This window comes from Aedes aegypti, chromosome 2 (assembly GCF_002204515.2).
Source record: "Aedes aegypti strain LVP_AGWG chromosome 2, AaegL5.0 Primary Assembly, whole genome shotgun sequence".
NCBI lineage: Eukaryota > Metazoa > Arthropoda > Insecta > Diptera > Culicidae > Aedes > Aedes aegypti.
In genome coordinates this window covers 196,687,064-196,710,505 of record NC_035108.1, presented here as the reverse complement: position 1 = coordinate 196,710,505, position 23,442 = coordinate 196,687,064, and the positions used below count along the sequence as shown (strand labels likewise).

The following is a 23,442-nucleotide window of genomic DNA, read 5'->3' as shown; positions in this document are numbered from 1 at the left end:
TAAAGGTTTCATGTATGGAATAATAGATGAGAGCATACTTGCTGTTGTTTTTTTCGGAAAGCTTTCTTAACAGAGCATTAAAGTGTGAGCAGCAAAGACCATATTGAAGGATTCTTAGCTTATAATTATTGTTGTGAAATCGCTACGGCTACCTGGTCTCCCATTTATTTAACGTGTAACCTTTACATTTTGCAATAGTATACTCTGTTACAAAATTATATTCTATCTAAGTACTCAAACAAAGACTAATCGTTAAGCAAACAGTTCGTTGATCGAAAACATCTGTGGAAATGCAATCAATCAAATAGATCAGTATTCCCCATTGCTATTAGCGTATACATGAAAATAATATCAACTTTTTTTTTTCTGATAAATTGCAGTCTACCGTTCCCAATCGATCGACTCGCAGCGCAGCAGTGGCGTAGATGATGGGAGATCGTCATCCGCTCAGCACTCACAGCATCACCGTTCATCCCGTGCGAGTTCACTTAAGCGATCAGGATACGTAGGAAACGACGGAACCGCTTCTATTGGCTCCCGGAAGAGCAATCGTAGCGATGGGGAGGACGAGGACTCACTGCGTCAATTGCTTATCGAGTAAGTACCGGCAGTTAATCTTACTAAACCGATCCTTACTTACGCAAATGATCCATGTGTTACATTTCATAGCAACCAAATGTGTTCCTAGCCTTCTTTTTTGAACTTTTTCAGTTTTAATCATCATGTCTCTTCTCATATCATTCATTCATCAACGTGGAACGCCAAACAAACAAAATGTCTCAATTTTCGTGCTTTTCATTCGATGGACAAACATTCATCAAATTGTAGTTCTCCTCACAATCCCAACACATTCCACCAGGTGTGTGACGCTATTTTTCTATTTTTGTGCTCTAAGAATTGTATCGTTTTCGTGACATTACATTCTCGCGCAAAAGCTTGGGGTCACGCACTAAAAACATACGGGAGTGCAGAAACTATATATGAATCATTCAAATGATAATGACTCAACCTTACTTTATGGATATTTTGACGAAAAGATTTTTCAAACTTTTTAAACTCTACAGTATTGGGTGCCGACAAAGTTGAAAAATTCTGTATTTTCACCATCGTTTGATAGATTTTTATGGAATTTTCAGGAAAAATCACAAATGAATTATATTGTTGATTTATTAACCACTCTACCAGTAGCTTCATTTTCTACCGCAAAAGAATATATTCTAATATTTTGTTTTTTCTCAATATTTTTGCACCATTTTTTCACAAGTTCTCAAAAAAGTCTTTTAGTTTAAGACTTCGTGTCGATATTAATAATTGGAGATCTGGTTCTAAAGATATTCTGATATTGCTCAAAGGACCGAAATTCTGCATATAAAATGTTTTGGCGGCCATTTTGTATTTGGCCAACTTATCAAAATAATAAAATGTGGACTATACAATGCCAGGTAATAATAAGCTATTCTGAAAAAAATCATGCAAATCGGTTAAGTATACTTGGAGATATCGGATAATTACGATATCATAATTTTTGAAGTTTTTAAGATCTTGATTTGGCCAACTTGATACCAGAAACCTAAACGCTCATTACTCAAAGACGGCTGCACCTAATTGCTTTATTTTTCACATTTTAAATTTTCACCCAGATATAATTGAAAAAAAAAATTTTAATTTTTCACCCAGATATAATTGAATCATAAATGGTTTTGAGCGTTTTCGGACACACACTGTCAGGTTCCAATAGGGTTCCACCCAAGTAACCGCTAACCCGCTAATTCGCCTTTTTGGCTTTATAAGGCTATTATAAAGCTCATAAAGGGCATGTCAGCTGTATAACAGCACTACATTAGAACACAGTGCGTATTAAGGGTATGCGAAATACCGAGTTATTCCGTCAAACACGCTTCGAAACCTAATTCCGCGGAATTCTACGGAACTCATACAAACGGATTTTTTAAACGACTTCGTTTCGTTTCATTAAATAGTAAAAATATGTCCACCGAAAATTCAACTCAAACGGAATAAAACGAAAATTCAAGTTTGTTTCGCACACAAATGTCAAAAAGCTGTTTTCGCAATATTTTCGCGGGGCGAGAGTCGCGAATGTTCTGGAGTTACTCAGATGGCGCTATAGAGATAATTAACTATAGAGGAAAAATGTCGCTGGCGTAGGGACATATTTTGCTAGCGGAGATAGGCGGGACTATGAGTGTCAACGTGAAAAAGTATACAGTTTGACAGGTGTGTACCCGATATGTTTCTGAACGAGAACGAAGCGAACAGCAGCGACATTCGTCCTCTACAGTCTTCCATCTCGTTTGGTGGCGCAGCTCATTGATGTGCGCAATAGTTCTCTTACTTTCCCCTTTTTTTTCGTTCAGAGCAAATAGTGCTCTACATGAGAACAGCGGGAGAATAGAAGAGAGAACTAGTATTGAAGAGCTCATTTCAAATCCACATACAGCAGCGGCGGCAACGCGCAGATAATGTGCGCGTTTTTTCGTTTTTTAAAGACACAAATGTTCCGAATTAGTTAAATCCGAAACATTTGGTGTTTCTTATTATCACTACGATGGCATATTTATCGACATTTTCAGATAATCGCATTTCGTGAATTTTTTGCAGAGCATGATAGTACGCATCAATAAAGTGCGCCACTTGGGTAAATCCAAAACATTGATCAAATAATATAGTGCAAATGATGTGCTGAGCCGGTGCTGTCGGTGCTGAAAATCGCGAATAAGATATTCAGGATGATTTGTGTCGTATTTTATAAAAATAAAAGTTGATACGAAAACCCGTGCAATGGTCGGGTTTACTGATAACGATATGATGGAACCTTTGGTTTCCACGTTGGTCAATTGATTATGTTTTAAGCTTGAACCGCTGTCTGGTTCTTTTGATTTTTGCTCTTTAAATTTTGAGGTATGGCTTCGGTTCATTTTCACCTTAAACTAGGCAGATGCGTACTTTATTTTACATCAAAAAATGAATCGACCCCTAGTTAAAAAAAATTCAATTTTTCGGATAGCTTAATATTGATAACATACTATCATGAGTATCGGATGCCAAATACCGCAAGGCAATGGTCTTAACCTTGAAAGTACTAGGTGCCGACCATCGTTCGATCGATTTAGATGAAATGTTTAGCAAAAATCACAAATAAGTTATATTTTGGATTCATCGTTCAGGAATTCCTCCAAAGTGAAAAATGAAAAGAATTGGTTGAGAAACCGATGTGACTAATTCAATTAAGGGAGATCTGTCATTTGGTTTGGAAGCTTTTCTAGAGTTTTGGATTTCAAGACACGACCACATGACGTTTACTACGCCATGTGATTTGCTGCATTTGAATTTAAGTCAATTGTCATAATTTGTAAGTCAATTGTCATAACTGCAACCTTCTAGTTATAATTCAGAATGTAATGGTTTGTGAATTTAAGAACAGTGAGGAGCTCTTCGTTCGGAGAAGTGCCCCAGTCATCGATTTCGTCATCGCCACCGTAAATTTCAATTTGCCGTATTGTCAATTCTTCTTCTTCTTCTTCTTGGCATAACGTCCTCACTGGGACAGAGCCTGCTTCTTAGCTTAGTGTTCAATGAGCACTTCCACAGTTATTAACTGAGAGCTTCCTTTGCCAAAGTTACCATTTACGCATTCGTACATCGTGTGGCTGGTACGATGATCAGGTATCAGAAGGTCGGCTCCAAAGGCACGTTCCCCACCAGTTGGGAGATTTGTGCCATCGCCATATTTGAGCCTATTTCATCATCTACCCGATGGGAGAGGAAAGGGAAGGGAAAGATGGGAGGAAATAGGAGTGGGGTCCCTTGAAGAGGGAAGATCGCATAAGCGAAATGAGAGCATGTAGCTCCATACCACAATGGGTTCGAACAGCGCCCTAAAAAGGGCACTGCAAAACGCATGAGCGTAAAGAGAGCCTATAGCTCATTACCACAGCGGGTTAAGAATAACAGGATGTCCTGAAGATTCAGGCTTCTGTATTCAGTTTCACTTAATAAGTGTTTACCAAGTAATTGGAATCGCATTTGCGCAAAAACTGGACAGTTACATATCAGGTGATACGAAGTTCCATAATCGGAGTCACAACTATCACACACAAATGAGTCAGCACGCTGAATATTTGCCATGTGATAGTTGAGTCGGCAGTGGCCTGTCAACGCTCTGACCAAGAGACTGCAATTCTGCTTTGACAGATTTGTTAAATACTTCGCCACCTTTGGAGATGGCTCAGTAATATACAATTTTGTTTGACGACACGACTCCAAACTATTCCAATATTGCTTGTGCTGAGTTGCCGCCCAAGAGTTTATCTGAAGCTTCACCCAGCACTTCGAAATTGGAATAGCCGGCTCAGGGCCAATGAAGTCATGCGATGCTCCATCGCGAGCTAGCTCATCAGCCAATTCATTTCCAGCGATGGAAGAATGGCCAGGTACCCATACAAGGTTTACAGAGTTGACTGAATTCAGTTCCTCAATTTGAGTTCGACATGCGATAACAAGCTTCGACCTTGAGTTGGCCGAAGCGAGAGCTTTTATAGCAGCCTGACTATCTGAACAGAAGTATATGACTTTACCCATTACGCGCTGTTGAAGTGCTGATTGCACTCCACACATAAGAGCAAATATTTCCGCCTGAAAAACGGTGCAGTTTCTACCAAGTGAGTAAAACTGATTCAGCCTTAGCTCACGAGAATATATTCCTGCACCAGCTCTACCTTCAAGAAGGGAGCCATCAGTGTAACATACTATATTGTTTGATATACTTCTTTCCAAATAGCCAGACGTCCACTCTTCCCGTGAAGGGAATTGTGTGATAAATGTCCTGTAAGGAAAGTTACAAGCAATTGTGAGATCACATGGAGCAAGGACAATTTTGTCCCAATTCACCAAAAGTGGAAACAACGAAGTGTGTGTAGATCTACGATTCACAGGATTTTTCTCCAGTAGATCCAGTACCCATAAACGGTAAGAGCAAGAAAGTGCTTCTTGTTTAAGATATATGTGTAGTGGCGCAACGTCGAAAAGGGCCTCGAGCGCTGCTGTGGGAGTTGTAGAGAACGCACCAGACATCGCCATCAAGCACATCCTTTGGAGATGGCCCAATTTTGATTGGATTGTTCTCACTTCGCCCTTTTGCCACCACACAAGACATCCATATGCCAATATTGGTCGAACAACTGTTGTGTAAATCCATTTGATATATTTGAGTTTGAGGCCCCAAGTTTTACCAAAGGTTCGCCGGCATTGACCGAAGGCCATGCAAGCTTTTTTGACTCTGAAATCAATGTGAAGTGTCCATGAAAGTTTAGAATCTAGAATGACTCCGACATACTTTACTTGATCAGTCACATTAATCTCAGTGCCAAAAAGACGTAAAGGTCGAATTCCATCGCGGTTTCGTCTTTCCGTAAAAAGAACAATAGATGTTTTATTCGGGTTAACCGAAAGGCCATATTGGCGACACCAACTCTCGACTACCTGAAGAGCACTTTGCATCAGGTCGAATAGGGTGCTTATGCACATACCAACTATCAGAGCTAGATAGTCGTCGGCAAATCCATAAGTTGGAAAACCGCAATTATTGAGTTGCCTCAATAGCGTATCTGCTACGATATTCCACAAAAGTGGTGACAAGACTCCCCCTTGGGGGCATCCGCAAACACTCAATTTTCGAATCGCTGCTTGACGCAATGTCGAGAAGAGATGTCGGTTTTTGAGCATTTGATGAATCCAATTGGTAATCATTGTAGGTAGCCCATGGTTTCGTGCGGCTTCCAATATGGCATCGAAAGACACGTTATCAAAGGCACCCTCAATATCCAAGAAAACACCCAAGCACGATTGCTTCTGAGCGAATGCTTTCTCGATATCGTATACAACTTTGTGTAAAAGAGTCACAGTGGACTTTCCAGATTGGTAACCATGTTGATTCACATGAAGAGGCATGTTTGCCAAATAAACATCATGGATGTGATGATCGATAATCCGTTCCAGACATTTCAGAAGAAAAGAGGTCAGACTGATTGGTCTAAAACTCTTCGCTTCCTCATACGACGCACGTCCTCCTTTTGGGATAAACTTTACAGTAATATCACGCCAGGATTTGGGAATGTACCCGGTAGCAAAACTGCTTACAAGTAGCTTTTTCAAAACATGTTTGATAAACTCAAATCCCTTTTGGAGCAGAACAAGATAAATCCCATCCGCTCCTGGAGATTTGAAAGGAGCAAAACAATTAAGTGCCCATTGAATCGATTCAGTAGTTACGATACTGCGAGCCGAGGCCAGAGACTCGTAACTACATGAAAAGACATTTGGTTCATCCGTAGATGCTATGTCCACACATCCGGGGAAGTGTGTATTGAATAAACATTCTAAAACTTCTTCATCGGAAGAAGTAAAGTCACCATTAGGTAAGCGAATTCCGTTCACTTGGAAATCCTTAGATTTTGCAAGAATTTTGTTCAACCGACTGACTTCACTCAAACTGGAAACATTTGTACAAAGGTTTTTCCAGCCGGATCGTTCAGCAGAACGAAGAGCCTTCTTGTAAGCCTTGCGAGCTGACTTGAACGACTCTGATCCAGCTGAACGGCGTCTGTTCCAACTCCTTCTACATTGTTTCCTGAGTCTAGTCAGATCGGAATTCCACCATGGGGTCCCTCTTGTAGTCTTTACAGACCGCAGAGGACATGCTTCTTCAAAAGCTTCCATAATGTAGGATGTTGTAGTATCAACGGCATCATCCAGATCACTTGGATTTTCAATGGACGGAGAATATCCATGAAATTTGGTCGCAACCAATTCAATGTAGAGTTCCCAGTTTGTTGACCGGGGATTCCTAAAACGCAAAGTCTGCGCAGTTACATTTGAATGTTCGAAGAAGATGTAGCGATGATCAGATAATGATTCCTCATCTGATACATGCCAATTCGTCAACTCGTGACTGATTCTATTCGAGCAGAGCGTTATGTCTAACACTTCTTCTCTATTAGAAACCATGAAGGTTGGGCGATTGCCTATGTTAAGTAATCCAAGGTCTGTACTACTTAAGTATTCCATCAGACTGGAGCCTCTCAAATTGATATCTGAGCTGCCCCAGATGATGTGATGAGCATTGGCATCACTGCCCACAATCAGCGGAAGGCCTTTTGTTACGCAGTGTACGACAACTCGTTTGAAGTCATCCGTTGGGGATGGTTCATCATGTGGTAAATATACCGAACAATAGACGTATTTCCTGTTGAGGTCACCAACAGAAACATCAATTGTGACAGCACATACATCTCTGGTCGTCAACTCAGAAATGAGTGTAGCAACGATTGCTTTATTAAAGAGCACGCATGCGCGGGGCATGGAGCGCGAGTTTGCCATTTCAAGCTTGCTAAAAGTAGCAAAAACTGGGTCCACAAGGTTACCTAGATAGAAGTTCCCTCTACGAAAGTAGGGTTCTTGAACTAGCGCCACTTGGGCTGCACCATTTTGCATGAGTCTGCAAAGATTGATCGTTGCTGTTCTTTTATGCTGAAGATTGATCTGAGCTAACCTAACCGTAGCCACTACCCAAACTAGGCAGGATTAAGCTTTTTGCAATCTCAGCACGAAAAAGACCAGCAACGAAAAAACCAGATCGGTATCTATTTAAAGTCGCCAAAGGCGAGAAAGCACAGAATACACTGTGTAAAACGCATAATGCGAATCCATATAGGTGATAATTTAAATTAAATGTCAACATATTCATAATCCCACCCTTATTAAGCCTCAAGATAGAGACTGAAGAAGGGCAGCCGATTATCTCGGAGAAACACAAGGTCAGCTGCACCATTGCTCCGGGTAGCACAGGAAGGACTCAATACTGTGGAGGGCGCCCTGGTACCCCACAGGCTCCGTTTGCGGTTAGGTTTTATTTAGACCCCCCTAACCATTCATTCTTAGGCACGGTACGCATCACACCATAAATTAGGGGTCACCTGTGAGGTGGACTTTTACCACCGGAACAGGCAATCCGTAGTGTTAATTCTTAGCCAGTTGAAACAACCGCTACCGACACTACGCGGCTATCTAGGCTGCTCGGGAAAAGGAGGTTAATATTGATGATTAACTCCTGACGTGCCCAAGCAGCCATTCAAGCCTGCTTCTTAGCTTAGTGTTCAATGAGCACTTCCACAGTTATTAACTGAGAGCTTCCTTTGCCAAAGTTACCATTTTCGCATTCGTACATCGTGTGGCTGGTACGATGATACTCTATGCCCAGGGAAGTCAAGGAAATTTCCATTACAAAAAGATCCTGGACCGACCACGATCCGAACTCAGACACCTTCAGCATGGCTTTGCTTTGTAGTCGTGGACTCTAACCACTCGGCTAAGGAGTGGCAATGGTCAATTATTCATAACAAATCAGATATTTTATGATGCTACGAGATGAATTAAGAGATAATAGCAAGTATGTGGTATAAACACATTCGGAAATATTTCACAAATAACTCTTTAGTACACATTTGTTGGCCCTAAAAAGGGCCAATTGAATTGTTGAATTCGAGTAACGCGGACACATTTTGACGGAGTACTGGTTGAAATCCTCCTCGCCCGATGGTTTGCGGTGGTGGCTTCTTCGGGGTCTTTTTCATCGCCGCGGTCTCTGAAACTTGGTGGGGTTTTGCTTAGGAACTGTTTTCCTTTTCTCCTCCTTCTTCTCGGATGCCAACAACAGCCACAGTTTCCCGAGATTTCACTTCACTCTTGCCCATCTTGCAATCTTGCCGACATCGCAGCAGGCTTCATTTTGCTCATCTTGATCTGATAGATGGAGCGACCTCGTACGCTCACAACAATTATGAGTCATCATTCGATGTTGGTTGAATAATCCGTGGCTGAGATAGTGGAGAGAAACGTTGGCTCTATCCAAACGCACATCTTCCATTTGACAGCTCTAGCTTACTGCGAGGCTCTGCAAACACATCATCATTGCTTTTGGGATGAACTGAGGTTGGTTTCTCCGTTAACGCAAGAGCATGATTTCGCTTTCCTCTTTGCCCTTTTGGGCAAAGAGCTACAAAGAGACAACGAAGAGCTGTCTGGAAATGCTCTTCCCCGAACTGAGAAATGGGAAAACATGCTCTCCCCCTAACTGAGAAAGGGAAAAAATAATCTCTTTTTTTTAAGCATTGAGGTTATCAAAACAAACTCTTCACCACTGTGAGAATGAAAATAACCAAACACAAACGTTTAAACCCTTCATCCCGCAGAGCTCGTTCGCTCAGTTTGTGTGTGGGTAAAATCGCTTCTCTTTTGTAGTTGATCATTAAAAGTGGGAGAAAGAGGATAAGTCAAGAGCAAGGAAGAAGCCTGCATCGCAGTTGTAGTTTCCGCCGATGTATTTCTCGATCACCTGCAGGGAGGAACCGTTCCGTTCGTTTAGGGCTGCGATGGCGGCCGCAACCATCTCATTCTTCTGTGGACTGCTTCCTCTACTTTTTCTGGGCGGCGGTAGCGGTGATGACTTTTGCTTCGGACGGCATCTTCTCTTGGTCGGTCGAATGTCAGTTTGATGTGAACGAAGTAAAAAAAAAGGGGGGGGGTAAGGTGTTCCTTCGCTATCGATGTCTGTACCTGAGAAGCACGCCCGGTCATAGCATGCCGATCTGTTGTCTACTGAGATGCGATCCAAGCGGAGAGTGAAAAGCAAATGACATAAACTTTTCTCTAGCACTCCTATTTATAGATTTGCTTGAAATCAACGTTCTTTTTTAAAACAATTATTAAACTATTTGGACAGGTATGGGGGATTCGGTAAGTAATTGAGGTGCTAATCAAGGAATTTCGTTAAGCCAGCAAAAAGCTTAAGAGTTTAAAATTGTTCATGCCAACGTGACGCTCTTGGTTTTGAAATTTCAATTTCACTCCTGAATAGAGAAGAAAGACGTAGTCCTACGTAAAAAAATAACGAACACGTTTACTTGGGTTTCCTTGAAGCACTCTAAAAGTTTGTTTTAAATCCGAAGTAACTAGAAAACTCGATTACTACTATAGAAGTAATTATGCTTATCATTAAAGTTCGGAATAATTTCAAGATTATTTTTAATTATCAAAACGTATTTGTTTCACAAAAAAAATAAACATAATTTTGAAAATCTTATAAAAGTTGTCCTTAAACTAACAATTTTAATTAACAAGTTTTCCATCATTAAACTTTGTCCCGAGTATCTGATTCAAAAGTAAAAATTTAAAAATATTTTGAATGAGAGTTCATGTATTGTAAAATTGAAATTCATTTAAAAAAGCCAACGAGAAAAAAAATTTTTACAGTATTTATGTTTTTCTTATAGCTCAATCGGTTAACGACGACTTCTCCATAGAACATTTTTCTATAAAGTTAACTGTTTTGAAGCTAGAATTTTTCCAATAAATTGAATCCAAAAAATATGTTCAAAATAGCATGCAATGCAATTTTTAGAAATACTCTAGCTCTAAAATTGTTAATTGTAGAGAAAAATGGCCTAAGTGTTAGGACTGGCCAATTTGACATGGAATTCGTTTTATAACATTCAGTGTTAATCCTATCGAGAACATTGATTAAGATATTATAAGAATCTTCCTCAAGATTTTCATTAAATTTATGTCAATGATTTTGTAGCAATCCTTCCTAATATTTTGTTAGAAATCATCCTAATATCTAAGATATTTCTACTTAGGATTTTACTTGAATCCTTCCCAGAACTTTACTAAATTAACGCGCAGGGTTTTGGGAGCGCCCTGTCTATAACATAATGAGATTTTGCTTGACCAATTTTGTCAGCTTTGTGAATAATGGTCTTCCATATTACGAACTTCAAAACGGCCGACTTAAGCTAAATTGTCGTGAACAACAGATCAAACCAAGGTATCTTGAAGGGTGGTACATTAATCTAAGCAGCCACTGGATACGGGATGAGGTGAACTGCGAGGGAAGTGGAAGTGACAACTGGAGAACTGGCCAGCAGGTAGGATTGTGTACACTATTTTTCAACCTACTGTTTCTATGGGGCTGTTAGGGTTTGTTTTCTGCAAGTAACAGCAGTTAAGTGAAATTAAGCTCGAGTCTCATGTGCCTTCTTGTCGCGGTTTGATTTCAAATTTAAAAATACACATCATATGAGTATAAAAGATAAATTTTCAATACTTTACGAAACCTTGTGAATTTGTGAACTGTGAAAGGGATTAGTGAAATGAAATGCAGTCGAAGCTCGTTATAACGTCAAATGCTCTTTATTGCGAAATTTTTCGGTCCCATGAAAAACATTTCGATGTCATAACTATTCTCTATAACGACTTTTCTCTATTGCGACGGTCCCTTGCGATGTCGTTATAACGTGCTTCGACTGTAGAAAAATAGAAATCTATTTGCGTACAAAGTTCACGTACAAAAATCGTAGAGAATGAATGCTTATGGGACTTTATTTTTGTGAACTGTGTGGTGTCTTCAACCAAAACAAAGCCGCCAGCTGTCATTGGTTTTTCAAAATGGCGGAATGGGAAAATTAACTGATTGAATTACCTACTTTCTAGATACCTTGATGCTAACGGTAACTCAAACTCCGGAACACGGTCTTATAACCCAGCTACTACAAACTTGGAGATTGAATTAAAATTGGAAATAATTGGACTTGGTACGTTCTAACTCAAATTGGAAGAACAATCAACGGGTTGAATATGAGATGGATTTTCAAACACTGTGCGGGCCACACAAAATGAAGCAGCGGGTCGTATGCTGAGCAACCCTGTTATGGGCTACTGAAATTGGTCCAAAAAATTCAGGAACGTCAATAAAATTGGTTTGCTTACGTCTCATTAGACCAATATATACACCAAACTAAGTGGTGATCTCAAACTTTTGTTTGACGACTTGAATGACTGTATTATTAGTTTTAAACAGTTTTCAATTTTTTTTTTCTGCCAAAACCTTGCAAAAGCTCTTTTAAGAATAAAAAAGTATAGTTCGAATGCCAAACTGCTTTAAAATTTTGATTGATCCAATGCTGAGAAAATAGACCATGTTTTTCAGTGTAATTTTAGGAGAATGGCAAGGCTTCAAGTAAAAACATAGTAAACGAAATTCAAAAACTACTTTTATCTAAATATTCCTTAAGATCGTTTGAATAAGCCATAGAGAGTTTCAATTAGACTTGTAATCGCAAAGATGTGAATAAAATACTTGTATATGTTTGTTGAGGAGTAACCCCAAACTTTTGCACGGGAGTGTACGCATGACGACCCTATCACACCAAACACTGAAAGCCAATCATACTCCAATTATTTTTATCAAAGATCGAATAAAAACCAAACAAACGTTCGTGTGAATTGAAATCATCCATGATAGGGGATGCTGCTTTGTGAAGCGATTTTTATAAAAAAAATCCTCACCAATTTATATTGGTTTCACACCTTTCTTTGTGTTCCCGCGCTATCTGTCAACCATCACCCTTCAGGTCGTTCAAATTGTCTGCTCGCTGTTTGATGTTGTAATTGATTTTTATTTTTTTAAATATAAATATGAATGTCAACAACATCACGACCCAGCATCAATGATCGTCATCACCCATAGTGTCCATAGTCAATTTAGAAATGGTTAATTTAAATGTTGTATGTATTATATTAGTTGCTTGATCTTATCACTCTCCTATCGTCATCATGTCAAGGGATTCCAATGGTTTTCATTTGCACGTTGTTGTTTTGTTATTGCTAGTTGATAGGATTTCGAATATGTTGATGACAAATGATGAATGATAAGCACCTGCTGTGTATATAGAACAAAACATTGAACGTTTGGCAAGAAAAAGAATTGTTGGTTTTGTTTCATCGAGGTTATGGCTTTAGATGACATAATTAATAAAAGAGTAGGGGGAAGTCCCCCATTATCGGTCACCTAAGCCAGTGGCCTCCAGTACCGGACAAAATCTCGAAATGTCTTGAATTCTTCAAATTTGTGCATAACGGAATGTTTTTACTCCAGAAATAAATGTCAATTCATAAACATCTTCATTAGACTGATGCAAATTTTGAAGTTTTTATTCCCCTATGCTTAACCGATGTCAATTATGATGAAAATGATCCTCCCGAAATTTGAAGTGATTCGGATGAAATTTGGTTGTGCACACGCTATTTGAAGTTTATATGGAAATTACTATGGAAAAGGCAAACCTTTTGTGTTCAGTCTTCTAACTGCTCGTCATAATAATACATGGAAAAGTGAACACACTCATTTTATGTGAAAACTTCCTAGCTACAACTTTGCCGAAGACCACATTTCGATGGGACGTAAGGATAATTTGTTATTATTGATAACAAAGTCTAAATCATGCTGAAATGATCATTCAATTACTTTCAGAGCAACACTGCTTTTTTGCTGTAGAACATAGTAGCCTGGATTACTTTGATCTATTCTTCCCGCCAGGAGCACCACTGTTGCCTGCCGAACAGTTGGTGAAGCATGCTACATGGAAACCAACTTTATGATGATGGATAACAATTTATCCTGAGGTCCAATCAAAAAGTGGTTTTCGGCAAAGTTGTAGCTGGAAGGATTTCACGTTAGAAGAATTTGTTCACTTTTCCATAAAATAATATGACGAAGAGATAGAGGGACGAACACAAAAGATTGGCGTTTTCCATAGTAATCTTCATATAAACTTCAAATGGCGTGTGCACAGTCAAATTTCTTCCGAATCACTTCAAACTTTGGGAGGATGCTATTTACCATAATTGAAATCGTTTAAGCATAGGGGAGCAAACATTTCAAAATTTGCATCACTCTAATCTTCATATATGATGAAACTTAACTTTTATTGCGATATTGTCCTAAAAGTTCTTTCTTCACTTGCTTATTTAATACCATGAATACCAAAGTGAATGTATCATGAGACACTTGTACAAAACACAACAAAAAAAATCATGTAACGGAAGAATTTGTACTTCCTCATTTAAGTTTAGAAATCGTTTCAAGTCTCCATGAGGAAATTAATTCAGATTTGTATGCCAACCGATGCCTATCCCAGCATCAAAGGTAACCTCCCTGAATTTAACTCAAAAGTACCCTTCCTGTCCCAATTCCACACCCTACAGCCTTAAAAATCGGCTGACGTTGCCCAAGCAGAGAAATGTTTGCAGTTAAACGTTTCGTTTTGTGGTGGCATCGGAAAATGTTTGGACAGCCGATGGACGGGGCCGACCCATCACACCATCGTAATTTCCATTTCGAAATAGAGTGCAGCTTTTAATAAATGGAAAAATCAGCATAACTGACTCGAGCAAACAAGACAACTAGCAGGTCTCCCGAAGGCAGGCAGCGGAGATTTCGTTGCCAATAACGGACCGTGGTGCCGGTAGAGCAGTGGTCATCAAACTGCGACCCGCGAACAGATTTTGAATGTTATGAAACTTTGACAAATTCCATTGTTGAAGTAAGGGGCATTGTAATACCTAAATTTGATGTAAAATTCGAATTCGGGATTATAGACGATTATCTTAAACTCTTGATCCACCTTAAAAACGTGAGTAGAAGACAATTTCAGTACATTTGCGATTCTGCTTTGAAATTTTTATGGCAGTATTTGCAAAAATATTTTGAAAAATTTTTACTTAATTTTTATAAAAAGGTACATTGCAATCCACTATGGTCCAGGAATCAGTTTTACGCGGAAAGATGCATTCTGAGCTTCAGAATGCAACATTAGACAAAAACGGTCTTCTACAAAGTTGTTTGTATTAGTTGAGCCCTTTGTTTGGTTTTATTGAAAATTAGGGTGGACCACATTTTCATAGAAATGATTAAACTAACTTTCTTATTTGTAGAAATTATATTATACATGCTTCAGCAAAGCTGTAGACCATTCAATTTCAAGCAACTTTGCCAAAAAAAGTTTGTTTGTATCTCCTCTTAAATGCAAATTTTCATGCAAAAATATTGATGATATCTATTTTAGTTCAAAAGTTATTAAAGTTTTTCTGCTTAAAAACCTTTGTTTTTCAAAGCATTTTATTAGAGTTACAAAAATAACACATCTGCAATTTTTTGATATAATATACAATTTTATTTTGTCTTTTGAATGTCGTCAAAAGATATTTTTTATGTTTGCCCCAATCAGAGATATTCACAATCAAAGTAGGCATGTTTTTGAGAGAAAAACAACAATAACTCCTAAACGAAAGGAGATAGCGAGTTTCTTCACTCACCAAATTACGCTAAAGCTCTAAAAGTGTTTCATAGACTACTTTGATGAGAAATTTGAATTGAAAACTCTAGAGCCAGAAAACAATTTTGTTCGGACCACCCTATGTCACTGCAGGAAAAAAGCTCTAAATCGGTCAATTTAAGAGATACAAACAAACTTTTTTTGGCAAAGTTGCTTGAAATTGAATGGTCTATAACTTTGTTGAAGCATGTATAATATAATTTCTACAAATAAGAAAGTTAGTCACACAATTTCTATGAAAATGTGGTCCACCCTAATTTTCAATAACACCAAACAAATGGCTTAACTAATACAAACAACTTTGTAGAAGACCATTTTTGTCTAATGTTTCATTTTAAAGCTCAAAATGCATCTTTCGCGTAAAACTGATTCCTGGACCACTGTGCAATCGTATCAAAAGTCGTAAAAAGTGTTAACTCAATTTATGTCTAGCATCATGTTTTGAAAGCACTGAAGTGACCCGTGCAATCAGTTAGGTTGAGAACCCATGCGATAGAGCATGGACGAAAGTTGATAACAAGTTTAGCCACATGTCCGGTCTTTCCGGGGACGAAAACGAGCCGAAGCAGACACCAACTGCAAACCGATCTCCTCCAGGGGGGATCGCACAGACGAAAAGTTGAAAGGCACAAAGCCAATATTGGGAGGGCATCGCCCATTCTGACCCCCGCCCTGATCGTTGGTGCTGAAGCGGAACATTTCGAAATCTAAAGTCAATATTGGAGTGCACATACCTACACAGTGACCGACAGCTATGCAGCTCCGAGGCTGCAAACAAACCGTATTGGGAGGGTATGTGACCTGGGCTGAATCCGGAGATGGACTTGGATAATTTAATTTTCGGTTAAACTATTTTTCCTGCCCAGTTGAATTCCCTGAGAGCTTCTGTTGACCAATATGATGGAGTTGCTTGAAGATGAAGAAAATAGATTTCTGTTTGGCAAGGAAAAGATTTTTGAGCTGATTCGATTGGAATTTTGCCGAGCTGGAATTTTACATTGCTAAATACAGTAATGGACAGAATAAAGTACGCAGTGGCCGTTTTCCCATACAAAATGGTCAAGTTTGGAGATCTGAATCTCAGCTTTTAGTGTTCCGATTGATCTGAAATTTTCACCACAGCCTAGATATATCATAGATTTTACTCAATTAAAATATCACTGCATTTGAAACACAATCTTTTAAATTATTAAAAATCTCTCAATTTGCAAAAAATGTAAAATTTAATTTTGAAAATATTTTGAAAACAATCAGTTTTACCGAAAAATGATGTTCTGCAAATTTGTGTGTCTTATCAAATTGTACATTTTTGCAGAAGGGCATATTGCCCTAAATATTTTCATTTAAAAATTTTTACTTTAAAATTTTGTCATTTTTATCAAAATTTGAGATTTGCGATAACTTAAAAGTTCGTTAATGAAAAACTATGAATTTCCAGCCTAGCAAATTTGAGGTTACTTTCAAGCTGCGGTGAAAATTTCAGGTCAATCGGACAACTAGATACCGAGATATAAGACTCCAAACTTGATCATTTTGTATGGAAAAACGGCCAATGCGTACTTTATTCTGTCCAGTACTGTATACTTCATGTGGACACAAGGAAGTTATTTTGTAAATACATAGAACAAAAAATTTTCTTCATACTTGCAAGAATGGAATAGTTCTCCTAATGCTTCCGAAACTCAACTAATAACATTCAGACATAAACCAAAATCTCTTTATTTGAAACCTTCACGTTGTCACGATGACAGAGGTTCAAATAAAATAATCAGATGAAATTAAGTATGTAGTGTTAGACAAAAATTTAACTTTCAAAAATCACATTGTGGGCATTCGAGCCATATGTAGCAAATATGTAAAATGTCTTTAAGAACAAGCTTTTGATATTCAAACAAATTTTCAGGTCAGCCTGTATGCTGTACCAATATGGACTAGCTGTTGTAATACCAGGAAGAAAGCTCTGCAGAGAATTCAAAATAAAATTTTGAAAATGATTCTGAAGCTTCCTCTCTGGTATAGTACCAATGAGTTACATAGAATATCCAATGTTGAAACATTGGAACAAATGTCAAAAATAATAATTAATAATTGAAGACAAAAATCGTCGCAATCTTATATTGCCACGATTAATGCGCTATATATTTAGGTTAAGTCAGGTTAAGTAAACTGAAAACGTTTTTTTTTTTCACTCTTATAAGCAGGTAAAATCAACTCATCTGAAAAAATTCTAAACTGCTACGGCAAATGAAATGTAATATGTTGTTAACAAAATATTAATGAAAGCTTAATTTTGTTTTACCAAATTAGAATGATAGTGTTGTCTAATAACACAGAACACCTAGATATAAGAACTAAATAGAATGTTTGTAATGGTACTAATAAATAAATAAAAATAAAGCAATAGACCCCCAGCTTCCCCAAATGGTGGACGTCATTTTTGGTTGATCTCTTGAATAAAAACCTAACATAGGTTGTGCTACTTTTCCCAGAATGTCGTTTCCTCGAACGCATAACGTATGACAGTTCTGAAATGTTTCATTCAACCTATGGTCAATGGTTTGTAACATTTTCAATTTAAATAAGTTATGGTCAATAATAAATCCGGATACCTTAGGATATTAAAATCTTTTACACTGTGCGATTATCGGATAATATAATGCTACGCTATAATTTCCCCAAGAAATAATTAAGAAAATAACGTGCCATCTCCTAGAAAAACTCAACAGGTTTATTCAGTTATTCCTTCATAAACTTCCCTGAGAAATTTTGCAGGAACTTTTCGAAGACTTCATGAAAAGAATCACTATCGATATTTCTATAAACTTCTTCTGATATTGCTTCGAAGAGAACCAGCCAAGAGCTGGAGGCAATATAAGAAAGACAATAATAATAATAAGTCGAGTCTAGTACACGACACTGAAGACGGCCTTACAGTTGAGGTCGAAATACGCGTATCTGTCAAAGGATACAAACTCTAGTGGAATTAAATGGTATAGTACTAAATTCGGTTTTTTAATCTACTTAATAATAAGCATCTTGTAGGCTTCGTGGCCGAGCGGTTAGCGGCGTCAGTCGTTTAGGCGTATTGTGTGTGGGTTCGATTCCCGCTCCAGTCGGAGGAAACTTTTCGTCAAACGAAAAATTCCTCACTGGGCTACTGGGTGTTCCGTGTCGTCCGTTGCCTAATGTTAGTGATTGTTTAGTCTGTGCAGCCTTTGGCTGAAGACGATGTAAATTGTCTTTTTTTTTATTCCGTTTCATGAAATTTCTTCAGCTACTTCGTCTTCAACTTCTCCAAAAACGACAATCACAATTCCCTAAGAGATTATTTAAGGAAAACCGCCAAAACAAAATTTAGGAACCATTTTAATAACTTTTTTGAATGTATATCTTGATGTTTTTAGTAAATTTCCAAGATTGGTCCCGTAGCCTCAAGGTTACACTTTCGATTTGTAAGCGGATGGTCATGGGTTCGATTCCCAGTCCCTTCACAAAAAACTTCATCTAACTACCAAACGATGTTTCACGGAGGACTGTGCATTGGGGAGCACATCCGTCCTCCAACAGTATCGGATGGGTGACTAAGGCACTCTGACCCTCTTCGTAGGCAACCAGCCTTAAAAACTACACTGAAACAAGGTTAAATTGACCACCGCTCAACAATGGGCTATCACTATGGGCATGGATTGGACCAACAGCAGCGAGAACAAAACACATAATGATGATCTCCCTCCTACCTTCACGATATGGAGTGTTGTAGAGAGATACAAGCAGTAATAAGAATAAGGCTGTATATAGGATCTGTAGCTCTATATGAGTTACAGATATATTATGGCATTCGGCACAGTAGCGGCCAGGAGCATAGTGTGCCTGTCAAATAAAGATAAAGATTGAAAAAAATCCAAGATTTATCCAAAGAAAAGCAGTTTGAACAAAAATATTTGTGGCGAAATCTTTAAAAAGCAATTCTAGAACCAATTGTGCTTTAAGAACTGTTGAATGAAATTTTCAAATATGTGTAGTACTCACTTAAAACATTGAGGGAATTCGGAATGGAATTATATTCGACGTTCAAGAAAAGTTTATCAATAAATCTTCCTTGGAGTTTGAGACAGAAATTTCATAGCAGTGATCTGAGGAAAACTCTGAAACCTTGTTATTGTTAAAGACCATGAATGTAAATCAATGAGTGAAAAAAATATCAGAAATAAAATTATGAATTTAATGGAAATGTGTGACAAATAAGGCTTTTTAAAAAGATAAGACCACTTATGCAAAATTGTAAGTTGAATAGAAAAGCTCAAAATTTTCGGAAGCTTCTTATGCTCAGTGTGGAACAATAAATAGTCTGGACAGTTCCCTATTGAAACTGATTGATATTATCTTTCCAACAGGAACAAAGCAGTGCTGCCAGATTGTTAAGACTGAAATCATCAAAATTACAACACTTGTGCAACATTCGTTTTTTTAACTAATTGATTCCTGATACGTGTATTTAACACATAAAGATTGTTCTTGAATATCAATTAAATATTAATATTTACATTAAAAAAAATATGATTTTGAACATAATTTTATTAATATTAAGACAGTAGAAAAATTCATCCTGTGTATAAATTACATTTTTGATTATATGGTTATCTTGTATTAATATATAGCACATAGGTGCGTCCACGCTCTAAACCATTAGCATGAGCATGAGCATGATTGACCGCTCGCAGATGCTACTCCGTTATTGTAAGAACAGCTGTACTTACACATGGAACCAACAGACACTACTCGGGATCAGTAGAATCCTCAATGAGTAAGTACTGGTGCTCTCATCATTATAACAAACAATAACGGCGCCGGCTGCGTCCGAATGCAGGTCAATTTGGGGATGGGAGGGAAATTTCGACGTGTTACTTGCTTTATGGAAGCCGAGGAGTCCTCTGCACTTCCACAAGTAGACACTGGGAGTTTGGATATGGGAAAGGTTTGGGTAAAAGATTCGTTTTGGAATATATAAGTAGAACAAACGTTGACAAATGTTTTGTGCACAGTGATGTGGAGAAATATGTTTACCCTATGGAATCCTAGGCTACAAATTGGAAGCTACTATATTTAAGGAGCTCAAACGCAAAGAGTGCTAATTTTTGCTACAAGAGTAAGAAAGCTTTTCTTCTTTACGTGACTGGTGGAGACTAAGGACCTTAAAAATAGGAAATTAGAGAACTCTTGCCTGAAAAAAGAGACCTAAACGAAATCAAAAAGATGCTGAAATCAGACGAAACAGGAATCAAGAAAACAAAATGAACCATCAGAGTAGATGTTTCAAAGAGAATACATGAATGATTTCGGGGATATTTTTAGGGGTACCTATGAAAGAAGTACCAAACATGATATGAAATTTTTTTTTTTTTTGCTGAATTACTCTAAAACGCTAGTGTCCCGGCAAACTTTTGCTCGTGATCAAGTAAGCTTTTGAAAAACGCTTTGGAGTTTCCCATACAAAATGAAAGATTGGTTTTATCTCGTTTTAATGACTATTTCGGAGACTTTCCTAAACTTTTTCTCCGTACGAACACGTCGCCGTCTTGTACGAGTACAATAAAGAATGATTTTTTCATATCCATTGACCCGTTCTCAATCCATCTCGTGACATATAAACACCATTCAATTTTTATATATGTATATATATACAGTACACTCTCCATAACTCGATATTGAAGGAACTATCGAGTTAAGGCGGTATCGAGTTAGAGGATAAAAACAGTGCAAATGCGATTCAAAGAACCATTGAAGTAATCATGAGAAACAACTTTAACTATAGTTCTCAAGCTCGATATCAAAATACGGAATATCGAGTAATGGAGAGTTGACTGTAAGTTGAAGAAAACATTGGGAAGAATTTTGGTAGGAACTAGTAGTATTGAAGTAGTTCCTAAAAAATCCTATAGCAGTCTTGAAATAAATCCAGAAGAAATTTTGATTGTCACTCTTGAATTGATTCTGGAGGGAGTAACAGAAGTGAAACAAATAAGAGTAAACAGAAATATGATGAATGTAAAGAAATTCTTAAAACGATTTTTGAGAAAACATATGTAGGGATCACTGGGGATCCATCGGATGATCCCTACATATGTTTTGTTTAAAATTATTGTTTCGTTTTAAATTCTTAAGATATCCTTTGCTTTACTAGGATCAACGAAATCAAGAGCAAATTTTTAAATTTTTATGCCAGCCTAGTGCCAGGCTTAACGTTGAAGCTTCTCCACCCAGAAAACTATTATGTCCTCCATTGAAGCTCCCACTTGGTGATGCATGAACGGAGGCCAACGCCAATGCTGACTAAGACAGTCCTTGGTGCTGATGTATGTCTTCGCTCGTTATCTAAATGCAAATTCCATCTGAACGTGCAGCACAACTCCATGAACAGCATGGAGCTACTTCGAAGCGTACGCACTAAATTCAATTTTTACCCAATTGCAATGCATGAAACCGGTGAATATTCCATGCAAGCAGAATCAGCCCAGAATTGGTAATTGGATCGGAAACCGAGATGAGTTTAGCTCCAAATGCGGTTTCGGTCGGTCCAGCTAAAGCAACATCGAAGAAACGCTCCGTGCCTTATTATTGCAACAAATTACCCACTCGACGAACGGGTGAAGCTGTGGAGCATTTACAGCTCATAACGAAAACAGAAATGGTTTTTTCAGACTGAATGTTTTTAATTTAAATGAAACTACGCAAGTTTTTGTAGCCATCCGATATAATACTATGATGCAACTTTTTTCTATATATCTAGACAACAAAAAATGATTGATCCAATACTGAGATAATTAGCCATGTTTTTTAGTGCATTTTTTAATGTCGTAACTTCAAGTTAGGATTAAGTAAAAATAATTCAAAATATGTTTTTTGCCAAAAAACTTACAATGTATGATTTGTATTTCAAATGAGTTTCAATTAGACGTGTAATCACAAAGATATGCACAAAATACTTTTGTGTGTTCTTAGGAGGTGAACCCAAACTTTTGCACGAGAGTTTATATTGAAACATGCTGAAGAGCAGGATATGTCTCTCTTAGAATGAAACTCTAGAAAAAAAATATCATATATATATTTTTTTTTTAAATAAAAAGTACAGTGAGAAAAATAAGCGTGGATTCTATATAGTTATCTAGTTACAATGTTAAGTATTTTTTTTTTTTTTTTTTTTTGAAGGGAAATGTCATATTAGCCTATAATACTTGTACGAAATTTAATTCCATTTGGAAATGGCACATCTACGCTATTTGAGATTTAAGCTGGAAATGCTCCCTGGGATTCTTACGATGAGAGCAAGCCTCGTAAAACGCATCAAACTGTCAGCATTTTCCCAACTCAATTAGCTAATTGAGCTATCTTCCAATTAGTTCGGTTTCATACCTTCACCGGTTCCGGGACGGAAACTTAGGAGTTTGCTGCTAGATATAAGGCCAACAGCATCAGCAACAGCAATTAAAGCAGCGCAGTGCTGACCCATATTTCAACGGCGATAGCTGACGACGACACAAGCAAGCAAGCAGCCAGTTAGCGACTCGGATAGCGACAAAGGACGAAACTAAAATGATTGAATTAGCTTTAATTGCAAGAAAAATTCCGCGGGCTGCAACATCTTCCTGGGAGCGTCATTTCTAGGTAGGGTAAAAAACTTTTTGACGGTACTCTTTCGAGTAACATGCTAGTGACCTCACTTAGAATAATGTTATTTTTATGATTTGTTATGAAAAAAAAAACTTTTAATTACTCTTGTGACATGCTGTGAGTTTGGGACGGAGGATAATGATTTTCATATCAAGAAACGGTTCGCATAATTAAAGAGCAGAATCATTTGTTGAAAACACTACAAGGATATTGTCATAAACTTAATTTTAAGAAAATGTTACTATTTCAATATTTACAAATAATAAAAACTCGGGTCGATTGAGCCTCAGATAAACGAAATAGTGAAAACAATGTAGTTTGGGTCTTTTTGAAAATGCTGTCAGAAATTCTGCCAATAATTTCTTTAAAAAGTCTTCTAAGTTTTAAGAATTCCATCGCACTCTAAAAGATTATAACTGAAATTTTGAGAAGCATGGTACAGGTGCTCAGAAATCATAAGCTCTTGTTCGTTTTCATTCAGATTCAATTAGAAAAGGGACAACTTAGAGTGCATGAGGTCCGACAA

General features: G+C 37.7%; 1 protein-coding gene across 28 annotated transcripts in view; it reads left to right on the top strand.

Moving 5' to 3' along the window:
- Positions 1-23,442, top strand: part of LOC5575494 (glucose transporter type 1) — an 816,694-nt gene that overhangs the window by 568,547 nt on the left and 224,705 nt on the right. For 25 of the 28 annotated variants that reach the window (XR_002500247.1, XM_021843626.1, XM_021843625.1 and 22 more), the window contains one exon: positions 381-597. The exons of 2 other annotated variants lie outside the window; for them this stretch is intronic. Coding sequence is in view for 24 of the 26 variants with exons in the window: in XM_021843626.1 (XP_021699318.1) it covers positions 381-597 (217 nt within the window). In the remaining 2 variants the exon portion in view is untranslated. Of the gene's footprint in view, positions 1-380; positions 598-23,442 lie in introns of those variants that run through there. One more of the 28 variants, XM_021843638.1, reaches the window with a different exon arrangement.